Source organism: Vigna angularis, chromosome 6 (assembly GCF_016808095.1).
Source record: "Vigna angularis cultivar LongXiaoDou No.4 chromosome 6, ASM1680809v1, whole genome shotgun sequence".
Lineage (NCBI taxonomy): Eukaryota > Viridiplantae > Streptophyta > Magnoliopsida > Fabales > Fabaceae > Vigna > Vigna angularis.
The window spans coordinates 34,919,122-34,939,558 of record NC_068975.1 but is presented as its reverse complement, the minus strand read 5'-3'; the positions used below and the strand labels follow the sequence as shown (position 1 = coordinate 34,939,558).

The 20,437-nt window shown below is 34.8% G+C and overlaps 3 protein-coding genes across 6 annotated transcripts in view; all 3 read right to left on the bottom strand.

The window, feature by feature from the left end:
• Positions 1-2,764: 2,764 nt before the first annotated feature.
• Positions 2,765-3,512, bottom strand: LOC108342625 (uncharacterized). The gene has a single exon (XM_017580421.2). The coding sequence runs from the start codon at positions 3,351-3,353 to the stop codon at positions 2,910-2,912; it is 444 nt and encodes a 147-aa protein (XP_017435910.1). The 5' UTR covers positions 3,354-3,512; the 3' UTR covers positions 2,765-2,909.
• Positions 3,513-4,483: 971 nt separating this feature from the next.
• Positions 4,484-8,073, bottom strand: LOC108341992 (uncharacterized). The gene is made up of 9 exons (XM_017579692.2): positions 7,850-8,073; positions 7,610-7,737; positions 7,306-7,353; positions 7,045-7,158; positions 5,824-5,892; positions 5,646-5,702; positions 5,273-5,413; positions 4,906-4,986; positions 4,484-4,805 (listed from the first exon to the last, which is right to left on the bottom strand). The coding sequence occupies exons 1-9, from the start codon at positions 7,977-7,979 to the stop codon at positions 4,749-4,751; spliced, it is 825 nt and encodes a 274-aa protein (XP_017435181.1). The 5' UTR covers positions 7,980-8,073; the 3' UTR covers positions 4,484-4,748.
• Positions 8,074-8,974: 901 nt separating this feature from the next.
• LOC108342874 (uncharacterized) overlaps positions 8,975-20,437 on the bottom strand; it is a 25,145-nt gene continuing 13,682 nt past the window's right edge. For 3 of the 4 annotated variants that reach the window (XM_052879727.1, XM_017580756.2, XM_017580758.2), the window contains 13 exons: positions 16,287-16,493; positions 15,847-15,954; positions 14,114-14,209; positions 13,963-14,019; positions 13,352-13,498; positions 12,269-12,328; positions 12,085-12,189; positions 11,598-11,759; positions 11,359-11,432; positions 10,354-10,477; positions 9,848-9,939; positions 9,514-9,634; positions 8,975-9,420 (listed from right to left, as the gene is read on the bottom strand). In XM_052879727.1, coding sequence (XP_052735687.1) covers positions 9,268-9,420; positions 9,514-9,634; positions 9,848-9,939; positions 10,354-10,477; positions 11,359-11,432; positions 11,598-11,759; positions 12,085-12,189; positions 12,269-12,328; positions 13,352-13,498; positions 13,963-14,019; positions 14,114-14,209; positions 15,847-15,954; positions 16,287-16,493 — 1,506 coding nt within the window. In that variant the 3' untranslated portion in view covers positions 8,975-9,267. Of the gene's footprint in view, positions 9,421-9,513; positions 9,635-9,847; positions 9,940-10,353; positions 10,478-11,358; positions 11,433-11,597; positions 11,760-12,084; positions 12,190-12,268; positions 12,329-13,351; positions 13,499-13,962; positions 14,020-14,113; positions 14,210-15,846; positions 15,955-16,286; positions 16,494-20,437 lie in introns of those variants that run through there. The other variant, XR_008250191.1, reaches the window with a different exon arrangement.

Genomic DNA, 20,437 nt, shown 5'->3' with positions numbered 1-20,437 from the left:
TCATTTATATCCAGAGAGGTCCATAAAGTGTATTGATGATGCTATCAGTTGTAAAAAAAAAAGTATGGCAAAAACGATGCAACCCAACTCTATCCACTTGATTAAGATTTTGGTCCTAAATCGTGGTATTTTACTCGTAGATTATGTAGAGACAAGATACAAGTAAAATGTATAATACATTATTCTTGTGAACTAGCTGTTATTTATAACATTATGTTGAGAAAATACATCTCATTTTTAAGGAGTCAAATTAATGTTCACTGAACTCGTATTTAAAGGAAATAAATGTGGTGATTAATTAAATGGTTACGCGTGGTAGACCTGACGTATTGATTAATGTTAAATAGATTCCGTAGTTAGCTTTCACATTTAGTCTTTTTGGACATTATTCATGATGGATCATAGTATTCATGGCAACGAAAATACGGTGATTGATTACGGTTGAGTCCAAAAATAAAAGGCATTTGTAAAATGAATATTGTTGTAAAAGAGTTAAACTTTGGAAGAAGATAGGAGACAAGAAAAGAATGAAAGAAGGAGACAAAGGAAGGCCTGAGCGAGTAATTATGCGTGGATTGAGGAGTTGGTAGGACACGAAAGTAATAACATTTGGTGCACACTGCATGTGCCTTCCATGCTTTGTCTATGTTGAGAGTGACGCTCCAAAAGTAAGCTTTCTTCAATCTTTCTCTGTGAATGTGCATACATACTCAAAGTCAGTGCAGGGTCTCTAACTCAGACTTTTATTTCCTTTGGTTTTGGCCTTTTAAAATTTACAACTGAGTTAGACTTACACTTCCCAATTTTTAATTGAATGGTTTAAATATTTGACTTTCTTAGCGTTTTTGAAGAAGACTACTACCAACTAGCTTCAAAGTTTCTCTAGAAAGAGTGCACTAGGTGCTGAAATCTAAGTTGCTCAATCAAACTTTGCCAGTTTTCAGACCACTGCGTAAGAAGAAAGAATTCTTAATAGAAAATGAGATTGACACATTCTCACATCGTAACTACTAATTAGGATGCTGTTAAGTGATACCTTAAAATAGATGATTTTGCTTGATACGAGGAATGAAGACCCTTTTGATGAATGAAATAAGGGTGAATTCACTTTCAAGCATTGTTGTATTATTAGTCCAAACTGTGCAAAAGCAAAATGGGTTCCTTAGCCTAAATAAGCATACTTTTGGATTGTACTATTTCAGATCATTCTTCAAAACCAAGTGCTGCGTGGAGTTGATAAGATAAAGGGCACTTTGTGACTGTGTTAGATGTAAGATGTGAGGGAGTAGAATTTATCCTTTTTGTTCTGTTAGGTTTGTTGAGTTACTAACCTGCTCTGATACATTTTTAGGGTGCAATTGTGTGTGAAGCATGCCAACAACTATTTTGGGGGCACCCATATGAAATAATTAGGGAGGGTGATGTTACTGAATTTTCTTCACGTAGGTAAATGTAATGAAGGGATGGGGCCAAGGTGGGATCTACATGTAACTGAATTGGTTGCATTAATCTGAAACAAGAAAGAAAAGTCTCGAATAGGTTGCCAAAATCTTGCATATAATAGGTGCAAGTCTTGACAAAAGGGAGTAGATTCCAAATCAGAGGTTTTATTTTATTTTATGGGTGAAAGCGTGGGTGTGGGTGTGAATACTTCCTTATGTTCAGATATTTCATTTGTGGTAAATAGTTAAAGCAATTAGGAGAGCCATCACAAGCAAAGAAAGAGTGGGATGAACAATCTGAAAGTGAGAAAATTATGGCAGAAGTTTCTAAGTAGATCTGAGATCTGTGCTTTCCGCTGATTAGGATTTATTTTTTATTTGGTTATTAGATACCCCACAATGGTGGGGAGAAGAAGATGCACCCACAACTTCATGGATTTTAATTTTACAAAGGAAAAACACAAGTAAGGTGGCTAGATCCTTAAATACTGGTTTGATTGGGGTCAGTTACTGTATGAAGTTGTTGTGGTCTAAAGAGGTGAAATTGATAATGACCATTGGATATTATTAAAAGATTGAAGGTGTGTAAAAAATGATAAACTCTAGTTTAATCCGCAAGCTAATTCAATTCAATCCAACTCTATAAAGGAAAAGAAAGCTGGGTAGTTAGTGAATGGAGTAAAGATTCCAACTTGATTGAATAACCCTTTCTCTTGGAATTTTTTCTTTCCTTCGTATAAAATGGTCCTGAAATTGATTGCGTAATTGGCGGAACCATACGAGTCTTTCTAGCCAGTTTTTCCAGAAGAAAATATATAAAAAAAGAAGAAGAAAAAGAGTGAAAAAGGACAAAGTTGACGAAGGGAAACACGTTCCATTTTCAAAGACTTCGATTTTTTTTTCTGCCTTATTCACAGAACTTAAAGTTTCATCATTTTTCTCATAAATACACCAACGAAAACATATAGAACACTTCCAAACTCAACTTCTATGCACATTTTTATACTCAAGTCCAAATCTGAATATGAGAAGGAAGTGTTTGTTTTGTGTTAAGGTACAGGAATGTATGAGAACATCATTAAGCTCCTTTGACATGGCGTGCCATCATGTTGCAATGAGTTTGGAGGCTACTTGTCTCCCCTACATTTGAGGACATGTCTCCATACACTGTCAAATGACAATACCTATAAGACACACGCTTCTCTATGAACCAATTTTGTTTAGTTCTTTATATTAACCAACCACTCGACCCAACAATTTAATTATGCAGAGATATAGTAAACTATGTGAAAATAACAATTTTTTCAAAGTTAGATGACTGATTTCACCAATTTAAAAGTATAACAACTAAAATAAAGTTTGACTTAAATACAAGAAGTAGTTATTTTCCTAAAAAAATGATGGTGAGGGAATATTATAACAAGAGTTTGCCGAAAGCCCGAAATTAGAGGAGGAAAGTGGTGTGAATCAATCTAGAGATCGAAAGGGGTTCCAAATCATAATCGACAACAACAAAAGATTTGGTATTACAATGTGTAAAACGGGGTTAACATTTTTGCGAAGTTTCCGAGCCATTCTCTTCCTAACATAAGCTCTTCTATGTTGGGGTTCCCAGTTGGGGTGGTGGAGTCCCTGTGCGAGAATCAAGGGTTGGGGTTGATGGAAGGGGCACTTGGATCGCCAAGAGGTCTGAGGAGGTGCGGTTCCCAAGAGCCTTTTGAGGAAGAATGAGCGGAGCCATGTTCTGATAATGTTGGGGTTGGAGCAGAGAAAGGGAGGGTAGTCCCAGTTGATGTAGCAGGGGATTTGGGTGGCGATGAAGAGTTGGGAGTGGAGGGATGGACTGGTTGTGGGGCTCGTAAGGATATGGGTTAAGGCTTGCAGCCTCTGCTCCCATGGTGCTTCTTCCATGGCCCTCCTAGTTCACACAAGGTTGAGGATGAACCTAAGAACAGATAAGGTTTTCTTCAAACATAGATTAACAACACACTAACACCTTCTACAATAGTTCGCCACACCCAGAAACAAAATGTGTCTTTTAATTTTTTGTAACATTTTGGGAAAATTCTACAGGCAGGTCTTTTTTTTTTTTTCTTTTTTTATATAATAAAAGTACCGATATTATAATTGTATTTTTTTTATTTTGCAAGATTTTTATTTATAAATAATTATTTTAATTAATAAAATAGTTAAATTTTAAAAAGTTAAATAAAAAACAATTGGATTTAAACTACGATTGGATAAAATTAATAAAATAATTTTTTAGTTTATAGAAGTAATTACTTATTAAAAAATAAAATTAAATACATACACACACATATATATATATTTATATATTTATATAATGATTAATGAACATATATATCTTTTTCTTTAGCATAAATAATTAATTTAATTTAAAAAATTGAATTTAAGTAAATAATAATTTTAGAAATTAAAATAATTATTTTAATTTAAAAAATAATTAAATTTAAATTATTGATCATTTAAAGGATAAAAATAAAATGTACTTATTTTAATTTAAAATAAAAATTACTTGAAAGGTAATATTGAAAAAAAAAATGTACAAAATTAAAATAAAATTTCTTTATATATTAGTATGGGTAAATAAAACGTAATATAGATAATTAAATTTGATCACATGATCTCTCTCTAATTATCAATAAGGAATACTTCTTGCAATAAAATAAAACACTGACAACGTAAAAATATGTAAGTATATGTAAGCAAAATTGACATGTGTAGCAAGAGGGAAGTTATACATATAATTTAAAGAGAATTCGAATTAGAAAAGTGGTATTTTAGTAGTATACATTGTATAATTATTAAATTGAAGTAATATAATTTATATTTGAATATTTTATTGTAAAGACAAAACTAATTAGAACATTCAATAAAAAAATCATGTAATAGAAAAATTATGTTAAGTTGTTTCAATTCAGAAGTAATTCTTCAACATAAAATCGATTATGTGAAAAATTACATAAGGTTATAATATTCGGTATTTCAACATGATTTAAAAAAAAAATCCAACGAAAAGCTAAAACTACAAGCTTACTAGTTGTATTTGGAAACACGGGTAATTGATCCACCTCTTTAGATTTACTTTCCAGAGGGATATGTATAAGAAATAAAGTTGCACGTAATGGTACTATTACCGCTCTTTGCAACCATACACTGATACAATATCAAAACTACACTAATCTACCATCACTGTAGAGAAAAGCGTTGGAAGAAAGTTCAGTAGTCTCTGTAGAAAGCGGTATTCCTGTTCAGTTAAAAAGAAAAACCTTGCCAGCATGGCAATTACGAAGAGAGCAACATCCAAGCACTCATTAATGGAAAGATGATTAGAGCAGAAGCCTGAAAACATGTAATATTGGTCAAAGAATTGCACATGTTATAAAGAATTTATTCATCTAAGTTTTGTACTTGATAAGTAAACTGAAAGAAATAAGCATACCAGGAAGAAGACTAATTCATCATTTGCAAGAGATGTAGTCAATTCATTTTTCTCCATCTGATCTTTGATATAACCTTGAAGCTACACATGTTAAATTTTTGCAACCACTTAGAAATTTAACTTCTTGAAAGCCTACGCAAGACAATTAAAACTCTAGCGGCTTCAAAGTTTCCCCACAGACACATTAAACAAAAAAATTGAAGTTCAAAAATTTGAAATTCAGAATGCACATGCCGGAATAACGTGATCCCGAAGCATTAAATGAACTTCCCACCCTCGTAAAAAAATAAAATATCACTTTCATCCACAAATTTGAAACATGTATTTAATATTATTAACTAAAGGCTTATGGAAGTTTCATGCAAACCTGATGGTGATACATTTTTGTTAGCGCAAAACATCTCTTCAACTTATCCATAGCCTGTGAGATGAGTGAACTGGCTGCAGTCCTTTCGCCAAATACATATGGATAAAGTGCCCGAAGATCATCAAGAAGGATATTGAAAAACTACGGAACAAACAATGATAAAGAAAGGGAGATGAGAAATGATGGCTAATGGAATATATAGATGTGCTTATTGCTAGAAGCTTTAGCAATTTCTCACATCTCTTTAAACAAGAAATAACACCCTGAACGATTGTACTAAATCCCATTGCAGACTTGATAAAGTGTTAATTATCTTTACACTAAAAAATTAGTGAAGCGCTCAAACTGGATACTCAAAACACTTAAAACTTACCTTCAAGAATGTGCATCTTGTAACGCTTGTTAGCCTTCGAGCCCTTAGAGTCCTCATCTTTGCACATACACACACACAAGTGTGCAAATAGAAAATAAATGAAAACCTCAAAAAACAAATGATGTAATCCTGCTAAGGTTTCCCAAAATATATAAACTAGAAAATAAACTGTACATACTTTGGTAATGTGAAGAGCCTGCTCGAGATGCTGAACTTGAATCCACTGTTCATTCACAATGGCATCCATCTGAAATGGAAAAGACGAATAACCTCAACTAATACTAGGACCCGTAATCTATCGCAACCAAGTCTCATTGATGTATAGGAAAATGTTAAATTGCAAACGAAGTATGCAAATTCATAATGAGCATTATATTAGTTGAAATCCTTGACTAAAATCCATTATACTTTGAATTAGAATTGATTATATATGTTTTCCAAAACTGATGTTCGTGCCACATGCTTACACCTTCAATTTGATGATGCATGCCGACCACTACCAGACTGTCCGGACTTAGGATCCCAGATATAAGGAGATTACAGTAAGAGAACAGAGAACTGGTAGAATGGCGAAAGTTTTGAAAATAAAAGGGAGAGTCTCTCCAGGGGTTTCCCCTTAAAACCAAAGATAGTTCTGTCATTCAATTATCAGAAAATGAATCTAACTTTAAGAAAAGTGAGTCCCCTATTTAACTGCCCAATCTCCAGTAACCATCTGAGTCATCTAAGCCTAAACGATAGCTAGCCACTAACGAGCTTTCTTAGATACCTCTAATTCCTGTGAGGTATATCATTCAAACCCCAGCTCCATCAGCGTTGGGCCTTAATATCCACACTAAAGAGCTTACTACTTGGAAGTTCAGTAGAACAGGTCAAGTCAATTTAAGCTCAAACCACTGTTTTCCCTTTTGGTCATCATTAGCTTGAAATTCCTACCAAAAGAATAGAGAATCAACAACATGCAACATAAATTCCCTATGACAAAATAATACCATTTATAAGTCTGAGACCAAATTAATTTTGGAGCCTTGACAATAATATCTTACAATAATGAATGATCAAGCATTTCAGAAAATAGAAAATCGACTTCCTCTATATAATATTTGCAGTTGCCCTCGATACTAAAGGCCTTTTCCAGGCGCCCACAATCAATAGTTCTTTTTATATGTGAAAAATTACATGGCTATATGTATGTTTTTAAATATACGATTCGGTGAGTATTAAGGATAAAATATAGTGAATACTTACAAAATGCTTGGAAATCTTTCATTTCTTTATATGCACAAGAAATAAGTCTCACTGACTGCAGCATATTAAGTTCTTAACCACTAAAACCAGAAGGTCTAAAATAGGACATATCATACCTGAAATAAAATAAAATAGAGCATAACGCACAAACCTTTTCAACTTTTGAAGTGACCTCCTCTAGTCTCTCCTCAGTTTCTTGTGCTTTAGATTTCAAAATATGAAGATCAAAGTTGTTCCTTCTCAAGGTATGCCAAAGAAGTTGTACCTATGCATTTTGAATCCTATTTCTCAAATCAGTCGAACTTTCAATTAAATCCATGAGCTATACATAATTTTCGGCTATAATATATGAACAACCAAAGGTAAGAGGGGGAGTGAGGAGGGAGAGGAGCCTTGGATTGGAGGAAAATACCTCTTCCTCCAGAGCTTTATTCTGTCTTTCGACAAGCAATGAATCAGCCTGCAAGAATCATATATAAAAAAACAAATAAAAAATAAGTAGGCATCGATATGATGAATAAATTGAATCATATATTTCCGATTATCCGACAAAAATAATAATTAATAAATTATCAAAATAAAGAACATTGGTGACACATACATTGGATAAATAAGGTCGAATTAAGAGAATAAGGTCTAGCAGAAGACCTATAATCTAATAATAAGATAATGAACGTTTTGCTCTTTTCCCCCATTCTAGAGAATGGAAGTCAAACCTTCATTGTAGAGAGAGTAGATTGCAGATGGTGGATTTGTTCCAACAATTCACCCATTCGCTTATCACACTCCTCCATGTACACGTCGCTTTCCTTCAATCTTTTATTGGTTTCCTCGAGAACCGATTCTGCATTGAAATTATTCCTCAGAATGAAATGCAAAAAGAAGCATAAAATGATATGCAGAACATAACTATACTGATGCAGATTATATGAAGTATAAAGTTGAATGAAAATGACCTAAGTGAGAGATTTTGACGTTGATTTGGTTGATTTCGTGGTGGATTGGTTGGGCAGAAGCAGAAAGCGAAGTGTGAAGAAGAAGAAAGGCGGTAATGGAAGTAAGAAGGTATGGCAGCGCCATCGCCATAGTGCTGCAGTGCAGCTGCTTCTCTTCTCTTCTCTTCTCTTCTCTTCTTAATTCCTAGAATTATTGAAATTTACAAAATCTCAAACTTTAATCCATCCCTCACTTTTTGACCAATTTAAATCTACAGATTAAAGTAATTTCATAAATAAAATTCGCATTTACTCTATAAATATATATTATGCAACAAATTAAATAAACCTTCGTAAGTTCATATAAGTTTTACACAGAGTCTGAATATGTAAAGATATTTCCATTTTTTAAATGCAAATAAAATGCTCCTTTATAAGATGAACTCTAAAAAAATTGAAATTGCTATTTTTCGGTTTAATATAAAACTTAAAAACAGAAAACTTTTTTTACTTGAACAATTGTTTATGAAAAAGTCTTTCTTTAGCATAAAAACTCTTCCTTCAAAAATATAAATTTAGTTCTCATATAAAGCATAAAATCTGTGATTGACAAACTCAGTAAAACTTTACTTACTTTATATACACACTGTATATAAAAATTATTTATATGATACTGATATAAAAACCTTTTATATATCGAAAACATTCAAGTTAAATTAAAAAGTGCTTTTATTGTCGGTAGAATTTTTTATATTTAAAGACAATTTGTAAAATCAGCTGAAATTTTAAATATGTACTAAAATACCATCAAGCATCTTGTTTCCAAAGGTAGAGCTAATTTCCAATTTTCTATCAAACTAATGTTTCTGTTCGAAATTCTTTCTTTGGGAATTTTCAATATCTATTTTATACATTTTTTCAAACATAATGACACGCGTTAAGTAATAAAAATTAGAAAAATAAAGTTTATTCGTTAAGCGTATTTTGTCATTAAGCGTATTTTATTCATCAAGTTTATTCCTGTACGTCCAGATTTAGTTACAACCATTTTATTGAAGAAAAAAAAGTTCTTGATTGTATGATTGTCACAATCGAATGGAAGCATTTTAACTAGTGAACATTGTAAAAAAACTGAGCACTCGAATGTTTAGTTCAGCTGGATCGACGTCCAAAAGCAATTGTAGCTTGGACATCATTTGTATCTAGTATTGATCTTCAATTTTACATTCCAAGAAACATGTTACAGTACAAGACATTTCTTTCTACACTTAAAAATATTAAGGTGCGTGGAAAGTTAGAATTCTGCGTTATTGGTTATAAAATAAAAGGGTATTTCAACAAAAAAAAAAAAAACTAAAACGCGTAATAAACACTTTAATCTATATATACAGATACCAATTATTCATCATTGTTAGTTTCGTCTAGTGGCACAACAGTGATCAGAGAGGGCATCGGCTTGGAACAATTTTCCATGTCCTCTCTGCATACTCTTGAATGGTCCTGTCACTGCTAAATCTCCCAGAACCAGCAACGCTAAGGATACTCATCTTGATCCACTTCTCTGGTTCAACAAATGCTTTATCTGCAGCAGCCTGTTAGGTATTTAATCAAGGTTAAATTCTTATATTAAATAAAAACTGACGGTATTATAAAGGGTTTGGATACTAAATGAAAAATGAAAGTACCTGTGCCTCGAGGTAACTACCAAAATCGGCGCCAAGGAGATAGAAATCTTTACCGATTTCCACCGTGTCACATAGGGATTTGAAGTACTCTTTATAACCAAAATATCCATCTCGAACCATCCTAATGGTATTATCATATTAACATCAGTTATGTATTAGGAAAAAAGAACAATTAAGAGTAACATTCCCTATTTTAGTATGCATAATTTTCGTCATAGTGTAATATATTAATAGTTAACAAAATAACAATTGAACCCTGACCAGAAATTTTATTTGTAATTGTTAATAATCCACTTATTCTTTGAAGATGGAAGTTATCTACCCATTTATTTACCTTAACACGCGAGCAAATTGTAGAGGTACTTTTAAAGTAGATCCTTTTTCACGCAGTTCTGCAACTTCTTGCACTTTTGCACCAAAGAGAAACTGAAACAAGTGTAGACATTTTTAATTGAGTTATGAACCTTAGTCTCCAAAAATGATCAAAGAAAGCCTCCATTATTATATTACAATTATTCATAAAGCGCGAGCATGAAATATATTTCCTCTTTAACCAATTTTTGGTAGGCAATTACGAAGCTAAGGCTGGGTCTAGTCAAGCCAACTATTTTATCCCTTCTAGGAAGCAGAGTAGAATACGTCAGCATTTAAAAGCATCATCTGATTACAGACCAGCACATCTCCCTAGCAGATTTACAGACAAAATTTATACACGAAAAGAACTTAAGAAATATGCCAAAGCAACTTGATTTCTAAATTTAAAAATCTTTCCTAATTTTCTTAAGAGCACTATTTGATTGTGTTGAGAAACATGAAAACATCATCTATGTTATAACTCACCAAGTTATCAGACCCTATTTCTTCAATTATTTCTACCGTAGATCCATCTGCCGTAGCTAAAAGTAAACAACCATTCATCAAAAATTTCATGCTCCCAGTTCCTGAAGCTTCATGTCCTGCAGTGCTACAAGATAATAATTGCTGTCAATATGCAAGAAACTTTTATCGCATTTCTCACAACTAAATTTGAAAAACTAAGAGGGGAGGCAGGGCGAATGTATGGAAAGTATAAATTGCACAACGTTGAGCAACAATAAGATTGGCTAGCACACAGCCTAATTTGTCATTTGATAATTGGTGCAATTAATACAACATTACAAAAACCTCGAAGGTTAGTTGGAATTGCTAAATGATGAAGGATTGAATAGCATCAAAATACTTTGGCGTGTTTGGTTTAAAAAATGAAGAGACTTGATAAAACAAAAGAGGAAGCGGAGGTCTAAATATCTTTAAGCCAAAAAATAGGGGATATTTTCTAGTAAACATCAAAACAATAGGAAACAACTAGCAAGATCAAGTGGGCTTATATCCTATCCAACTCATACCCAGCACAACCACCTGCTCCAACTCTAAAATTGCTTGGGCTGTGTATCAACTACCAAAGAACAGACCAGAAATAAAAAAATAGTGCTGAATCAACTTCTTGTCCTATGTTGTTCTGCGTGTCCTCATGTTGTCGTCAATAAATTTCAAATGCATAAAAATCAGAGAGAATATGAAGACCATGCCCAGTTTCGAAACAATGGGTGGACTATACAGGTTGTTGCTCAAGCTGGCTGCAATACACTGACTATAAATTAAACTCAACTCTGTCAAAAGAGGAATCCTTCAAAATAGATATTTCATTTGTGTAGTATCCCAGCATCATTCTCCATATCTTTTATTTAAACTTAGTGCTCGTTCTTGATCATTATGAGCATGGCAAATATCAAGCATGATGAGAAATGAGGATGAAGCTATATTGAGAATGAAAAGTGAACTACGATGAACGCTAAATTAGGAGACCTTAAATGTTGAGAAAGGTCAGCCCCTGGTATTACCAATTCAGCAACAGAGACATTATAATCAGGGATAAAAACCTACAAAATAATAGAGACTGGATCAGCAAGAGATATGCCAACAAAAATAAAGTATACTTAACAGGTCCATCTTGAGTTGTACTACATAGAGAGAAATGCTAACAAAACGAAAGAAAAAGAATAACAAAAAAAATCACAAATGAAGAGTAGAAACTAGAAAATTACCAATTTCAGAAGATCTCCTATATCAGCGTCATTATTGATTTTTTCAGCCACAGAATGACAAAGCTTGATAATCTTCTTAGCAATTTCATAACCAGGAGCAGCTTTCCCACCAATTATGCAAACGCGGGGTACAACTTTCCTTCGGTCATTCTTGTCCATATTCTGCAAGAAACCAAGGAATAAATGCAAAAAAATAGTTGATGTCTCAGTATAACCTCAAGTGAAAAGTCATGATCAGTATGTATGAGTGTGTGGTCAGTTTGAATGTAGACGAGAAAGAATTTAAACCATAGCTGGGGGGAATATCAGATTCTAGGTGCTAGGCTTTCTTGCTCAAGTGCAGAAAGAACAAAGAGCATTATAAATAATGGAAAAAGATTACCATAACAAAGAAACATGTTTTTATTTTAATGTAAACAAATATTTTGCTATTTAAAATTATTATTTATTTATAAGATCTTTTGGCACCAATGGAACATACATTTACCTTGAGACAATCATATCTATGGATTATTCCAAGTATGTTAAGAAATTGTCTTTTGTATTCATGTATCCGCTTCACTTGAACATCAAACATTGCATCCAAACTGACCTGCAATTGTGAAAGATATCGGAAAAAATAACTTCTATTGTAGTAATGAAAAAGAAAAGAAAAGTTCAAGTACTTAAACCTTCACACCACTCATTGCTTCAATGTATTCAGCAAGCCTCATTTTATTGATCCTTTTAACCTACAATATCAAAAGGATAGAAAGAGATATAAAGCAGATCATATGATGCGTATTGGATATTAATCCCCTGCAAAGTACGAAGAAATAAGGAAAATAAAAGAAAATGCACAAAAGATTATTGAGAAAAATGTTCCCCCAAGACAGAGAAAGGTTCTCTACTCTCCCAGTTCCCATTCAAAATCTCCTCCTTTGTAACATTTTCTCTCTTCTAACTAACTTCCAGAATCTCCCCACAGATAAAGATGTTGTTAGTAGGTCCCTCCCCTACAGTTTTGGGCGGCCCTCTTGGATACACCTTAAAAGGCTTATCCCACTCAGAAGTTAATTTCCTATTAATTCGACCCACTACAGAAGCTGCCCTGTCCTTAAGGCAGAAATAGGGGAATTTTTCCTGGATGGAAGCAGCTGTCTCCCAGGTTTCCTCCTCTATTGGTTAAGACTTCCAAAGGATGATTGCCTTCAGGGCCGACTAGCACAGCCTCTGGACAAGGGATTTTGGATTCTTCAATCTCCAATGCAGTCGGTAGGACAATCACAGCAGAGCCACTCTTTAGAGATCATTTAAGTGAGAAACAAGGAAGACCAGGTGAATGCAGGCAGAACTTGGCAATTAGAGCAGAACTTGGCAATTAGAGCTTGTAAGCAACCTCTCCACCTACCTGGGAAGGGCCAAAGTAATGAGGAGACAACTAGGGGCTAATCTGTCAGGCAACAGATTGCTGCCTATTGGGTCGAAGTTAGCATACACCTAATCACCCTCATCATAAGTCACATGAAAACGTGAACATCAGTGTAGTTCTTCACTGTTTTGTCCAAGCTGCAATTGGAATTTGAGCTGCCAATGGGTCATTGTCTAACAGTACTGTAGTCACACAATGAACATGGGTTTCCCCAAGTAAAAATCACAGACGGGGATGTTGACAAACAATTTCAAAAGATGATTTTCCTGTGGAACGGATGACGTATTCTACCAGAATTCTGCTGTTCCATATAATAAGTAATAGATAAAACTTGAAAAATTACCATTTTCCATTCTTGATGGAAATTAGGATTGTCAACATGATCTCTCAATCCTGTCAGAAGGTCAGCATTACGTATCCAGGCTTCAGTTCCAAGCCACTTTGATATAAGAGCACATAAACTGGGATTGCTCACCACAATCCACCGACGCTGACAAAATATCAATTCATTGACTTATTAGTTGTTGCACAGTGCATACATAATCACACATTTTTTTTAATGAAGAATAGTGGCAATTGTCAAGAACCACAAACAAAATTTACTCCGTAGAGAAATATGAACAAATAATTGTAAAACAAACATCTTAAACTTACTTGGCCAATGGACAACACTATTTAAAATGTAATTAAGATACACACTAGTTTCCCAACATCGGTGCTCACAAGGAGCTAACAAAGTTTCATATAGCAAAAACTAGATTTGTGTATTTCGATTGAGTGTTGACAGCCTTTGTAGTCAGAAAAAACGATTCTACATGTAGAAAGATAACTTTTCCAGCATATACAACTCCATTCGAGAGTAAGCCACATGAGCCATTTCATATAACTATACATTCATAGCAGGAGAACAACAGTTGCATTATACATATGCTGTAATAGTAACTAATTTTCTACCTGGGTTACGCCATTTGTCTTAAATTGAAATTTTTCAGGCCATAGCTCATAGAAGTCCTGCAAAGTCGAACCAATAATTTATTGCTTTATGATTTCACCAACAGCCAAGGTGATAAGAACAGTTAAGTGATTTGGCACAATTAATTCATACCTTAAATGTTGTCATTTTCAGTGTATCTAAATGTAATTTTGAAACACCATTCACAATATGGGAGCCAACAATTGCCAAGTTGGCCATCCTAATGTTCTGGAAAAGCAATACAAAATCAGAAAAACTATACATTAAACAAACCCTTCCTTGAATAACATATCTAGAAAACAAGCACCACAATTAAAAATTTCTACGACTTCAGAAACAATTTTTCAATATGCTGCAATTACTATCCCTCAGTGCACAAGAATACAGAGTCATTCATCTTTTGTTCAGGATAGAAGCTAGTTAGTGAAATAGCTTATAGGGAAAAAGACATCCAAAGTTGTATTGTATGATCGTAAATTACCACAAACTCCTATCCTAACTCATATTTCTTGCATATGTTTTGGATTTCTATGCCATCTAAATCAGGAGCCACATGCACTGCAGTCATTTAACTCAATGCCTAAATGGTTGTTGAATTGAATCTAAACTTTATATGTATTCGGGAGTTCAAAATTATGAAAATATTAAGGGTGGAATGAATCATGATTAAAGCGGTATAGCTAGCTAATGAACGCAACTTTTGGAGAGACAAGAGGGACACCTCAAGGTAAGAATGGCTACTAGCTAGAATGCTTCAAGAAAGTGAGAACAAACAAAGCTGAATGGATACGGGTGGTAACACTCTACTCCAAGCAACAAATTAAAATATAAGAAGATACTTAAGATTATCTTCTAGAATTAGTTTTCTTGTTTCCTTGTTAACACTTCGAATTGGTTACCATATTTCCTTCTTTTTTAGTCTCACAATAGTTGAGTTGGGTGATCTTGACTAGTTTCTGGACATCGAAGTCTAAAGCCAACCTGGTGGCACTCTCTTGCTCACTCAAAACAAGTATTGCAAGGACCTTTTCAGCAAAAACAATATGCTTGAAGCCAAGTCTATTTCCTCTCCATTGGCACCATGTTTAAATTGTCAAAGTTTGCTGCCGGATCCACTTAAGTACTGGTCAAGTGGGTGGTGGACTAACAATAAGCGAACATCAGTAGACCGAGAAAGGTTTTGCAGTCAACAAGGCTTACAAATTTAAGGCAAATCCCCTGAAGTCACATTGGATTGAAGTTAAATAGATCCTAAGGTACTTGTTAGACGTTAAGTTGTGTGTTTATGTTAATTGGGCTCAGTCCATTCTGTATTTAGGGTTTAACCCTTATCTTACATTATAAATAAGCTACCCTATGTGTATGCTAAACACATAAGGGAGATTTCTCCTAATCTTCTCTACTATTTCATAGTACTTAAACAGTTTTACGGTTTGTTCCTGCTTCTCTAGATCAGTACTTGTCAATAATGGCATATTGTGATGCTAAAAGGCACTGTACCTGATGAATGCAAGTTGACATCAGAAGCAGCCATCTAGTTTGCTCCAAACCTTATTTCATGGTACTCCCATAAATAACAAGTTTTTTCCAAATCCAGCACTAAATATGGCAGCCTAGTCCAAGTTAAAGCAGATTTGTGGGTAGGTTAATCCTTGTATAATGTCGTATTTGTAACCAAACCACTGGATTTCAGTCATTCATTAAGCTTTTGTTTTAAGAATTCATATACATAATACTAGACGTTATCTGATAATTAAAATGAATAACTTCAAATATATTGCACTACAAGAGATAAGCACACGCAGAAAGAAATTGTAGCCTACCAAATTTACCAGATTAAGCATTGACAAATTGTTCTAGAATACCTTCACAGCACCTTCTTCAACAATTGACATCCGGGACAGACGGTTGTAATCTAAACCGATCTTTTTCTTCAACTCCTCCATAAAATTAAAATTTATTTCATATAAAATCTGAAAAGAGCATTTACAATAGTTGTAAATAAAATCATACTACAATAATAATTAAGAAAAATGAAGTATTTTTATGAGAACAAGAACAAAAACAATTTAGATTCCTCAACATTTGCATTCCAAATTACTGAAATTTATGGTGTAACATGAAAAACTCCCTAGAAAATGAGTGGACCATGCAGTCAAATGTTCCCATGCTTTAGCTAAACATAAAAGATGAAAAAAGAATCAAACATACCTGTTTGGTGTCATTTAATTTGCTGGTAAAATACATATGTAAGGTAAAATAAAAAATAAAATGCAGAAACTCAAAGCATGTCTGATGAATATACTTCTAAATGACGAGGGAGAAGGCTGCCAAGCAGATCAACAGGGATTTTCTCTAGTCCTTCGGCTACAACTGTGTGAGTTGTAAAAGAGAAAACTTTGCATGCAATGTCCCATGCTTTATTCCAGCCCAGATGTTCTTCATCTACCAATATTCGCATAATTTCAGCAATTGAAAGGGATGGATGGGTGTCATTTAGATGGAGAGCAACCTAATAAAATAAAGGAAGAACATAAGTTGCAAGACAGTAGTGGGAACATAATTATGTCACTAGTGATAATCTAATGCATAAAATAAGTTTAACTCACTTGAGATTAAAAACTGATAAAAATATATTCTTGAGGGCTTATCAGATCCCTCTCATTCTCTTCTATATATATTGAAAAGTAAGAGTACATGAAACACCAAGAGTCTGCACTAGACCTCTAGTTACAGAACTAGGTACTACTCATTACTAGTCTAACAAACTAGCCTTAATGATGATATGTAACAGTAATTATTCTAACACTCCCCCTCAAGCTGGAGCATACAGATTGTATGTACCAAGCTTGGAACAAATAAACTCAATCTGAGGTCCCCTTAATGACTTGGTCAACACATCTGCAAGTTGGTCATTTGATCCAACAAACTCGTTACATATTTCTTTTGACAATAACTTTTCCCGAACAAAAAGACAATCAATTTCTATATGTTTAGTTCTCTCGTGAAACACTGGATTTGATGCAATGTGAAGAGCAACTTGGTTATCACAATACATCTTCATACTCTGGATGTCACAGAAGCTAAGCTCTTGAAGGAACTGCTTCACCCATATAAGTTCACATGCTAGTGACGCCATTGCCCTATATTCAGCTTCAACTGTTGATCGAGCCACTACATTCTGTTTCTTACTTTTCCATGAGATAATGTTTCCTCCAAGGAAAACACAATATCTAGTAGTAGATCGTCTATCAATAGGAGAATCTGCCCAATCGGCATCAAAATATCCTGATACCTGAAGGCTTCCTTTTTCTTCATATAACAGCCCTTGCCCGGGAGCCTTTTTCACATACCTTAGAATGTGAATGATAGCATTCCAATGGCCAACACATGGAGCTTGCATGAACTGACTAACCACTTCAACTACAAAATATAGACCCGGCCTTGTAATAGTGAGATAGATTAGTTTTCCAACTAGCCTCCTATATCTCTCCGGGTCAGAGAATAACTCACCTTCTTCTGCTGTTAATTTTTGATTTGGGTCCATAGGACTGTCAACCGGTCTACAATCAATCATGCATGTTTCTTGCAAAATATCCAGAGCATACTTCCTTTGGGAGATTACAACTCCATCTTTTGACTGAGCTACTTCAATGCCTAAGAAGTATTTGAGGCTTCCAAGATCCTTGGTTTGGAAATGTCTACACAAGTACTCCTTCAATTGAGATATTCCAGCAGTATCATTTCCTGTAATGACTATATCACCAACATATACTATTAAGTAAACACATTTCCCGAGAGACAAATGATAATAAAAGACTTAGTGATCTGCTTCACTGCGTTTTAGCCCAAATTTTTGAACAATGGAGTTGAATTTTCAAAACCAAGCACGTGGTGATTGCTTGAGCCCATATAGAGATTGGCACAATTTGCAAACCATAGCAGACTCCCCCTGAGCAACAAATCCAGGAGGTTGCTCCATATAAACTTCTTCCACAAGATCACCATGGAGAAAGGCATTTTTGATATCCAATTGATGAAGTGACCAATGACGAATGGCTGCCATTGCGAAGAAAAGACGAATGGTAGTCATCTTGGCCACGGGAGAAAAGGTGTCACAATAATCAAGGCCATAAACCTGAGTGTACCCTTTTGCAACTAGCCGGGCTTTTAGCCTATCAATGTCACCATTAGGGCCGACTTTAACTGCATATACCCATCGACAACCAACAGCCTTTTTGCCCAGGGGAAGTGACACAAGCTCCCAAGTATTACTGTGGTCAAGAGCCTGCATTTTTGCAATCATGGCTTGTCGCCATCCAGGATGATCAAGTGCTTCTTTCACATTTTTGGGTATAACCACAGATAATGCCGTCAAAATGGGTTGAAACCCGTGACCCAACCTGGTTCACCACGGGTTTGAGCCGAGTTGGGTTGGAAAAAAATGCAAAATTTTTTATGCGAGCCAATTTTGACCCGGCTCACACGGGTTGAACCCGTGGTGGGTCGGGTTGGCTCACCAACCCACCTATTTTTTTTAATTAAATTAAATTAATTAAACTAATTATTCAAATCCTATTTTTTTTATTAAAATCAAATTAATTATTCAAAATGCACAACCTTTACTTAGCAATAAAGCCTTTCACACTACTGTCTTTGCAAAAGTTCCCCTATGCAAATAAAACCCTAAGATTATAGATTGGATAATATTATAGATGAAGATAAAGAAGAAGATGCTTCAAGAGAGCATAATATTGTGGATTTATCCATTCAGGACTCCAATTTAATGGATGAATAATATTATAGATTGGATAAATCAGGAATATATCATTTGTTTTATCTTGTTTTTAGACCTATCATGACAGTTTTATCTTGTGCTATATATTTTTGTTAACGGCTATATGTAGTTTCTTGGTCAAACTATGTCTCATTAAACTAAATTGGCAAAATTTTGTGCTTAGCTTAGAATATATATAACAATATATTTCTTTTGTTTCATTTTCTTTTATATCAATTGGACCAATTATTATTGTTTCAATTTGATCGATGAAAGTAACATGTTATAAGAATTTGAGAAGAGGGTAAAAAAAAAGTTAATTAAGTGAGCCAATGAGCCAACCCGTTTAACCCACCAACCCGTGGTGGGTCGGGTCGGGTTCGAATTTTTTCGACTCACTAATAAATGAGCCGAGTTGGGTTGGCTCACTAAGTGGCCAACCCGTGGTGGGTCGGGTCGGATCGGGCCGGGTTACCCGTTTTGACAGCTCTAACCATAGAAGACACTGAGGATAAAAGGGAATAAAAGTAGGGCGACAGTCTGTGATAGCTAAGAAAACTATAAATGGGATGAAGGTTTCGAGTGGAACGAGTACCTTTTCTGAGAGCAATGGGCCAACCAGAATCATTTTCACCAGGAGGCGTGGCATGAGGCGGTGAGGGAGAAGAATCTGAAGGAGGAGATCCATCCTTTTCTGGAAGAGGACTATCCATCGAGGTACTGTGGCGGAAGATATCAATATGTGGAGAAGAAGGTTCAGGAGGACCTTGAGCATGACTTGGATTGACTGAGACATTGGAGATATTGGACTCAACCACTGGAAGAGAAAGGACATGTTGGAGGATATGAACATCTTGAACAGATGGAGAGAAGAAAGGTGTTTGTTCAAAGAATGTAACATTGGCAGACATGTACTTCTTGGTTTCAGGAGAGTAACACCGGTACCCTTTTTGAAGCTGAGAATAGCCTAAAAAGATACATTTGATTGCACGAGCGGAGAGCTTGTCTAGCCCCGGAGACATGTCATGCACAAAACAGACACAACCAAAAACTCGAGGAGGGGTGTGAAAGAGAGGATCATTGGGAAAGAGAATGGAGAAAGGGACTTTATTATTGAGAGAGGAGGAGGGCATCCTATTAATAAGAAAACAGGTAGTTAAGATGGCATCCCCAGTGATGAACAGGAATATGGGCACCAAGCAAAAGGGTACGAGCAGTTTCAACCAAGTGTCTATTTTTTCTTTCGGCTATACCATTTTGTTGGGGTGTATGAGGACAAGTGGACTGATGCAAAATACCATGGGAGCTAAGGATTGCAGAAAAAGTGGAGGAGAAATACTCTTTAGCATTATCACTTCTTAAGATTTTAATTACTTGACCAAATTGGTTCTTGATTTCATTCAAGAAGGATGTGAAGATGGGTAACAATTCAGAGCGATCTTTCATTAGATAAACCCAAGTACATCTAGAATACTCATCAATAAATGTAACAAAATACCTAAAACCAAAAGAACAGATGCGACTAGGTCCCCAAACATCAGAACGAATAATAGAAAAATTAGAATTACATATTGATTGAGACCTTTTAGGAAAGATAGATCTAACATGTTTTCCTAGTTGACAAGACTCACATTCTAAAGTCTGAAGACCACTAAGTTCAGGACACATCTTTTTTAACT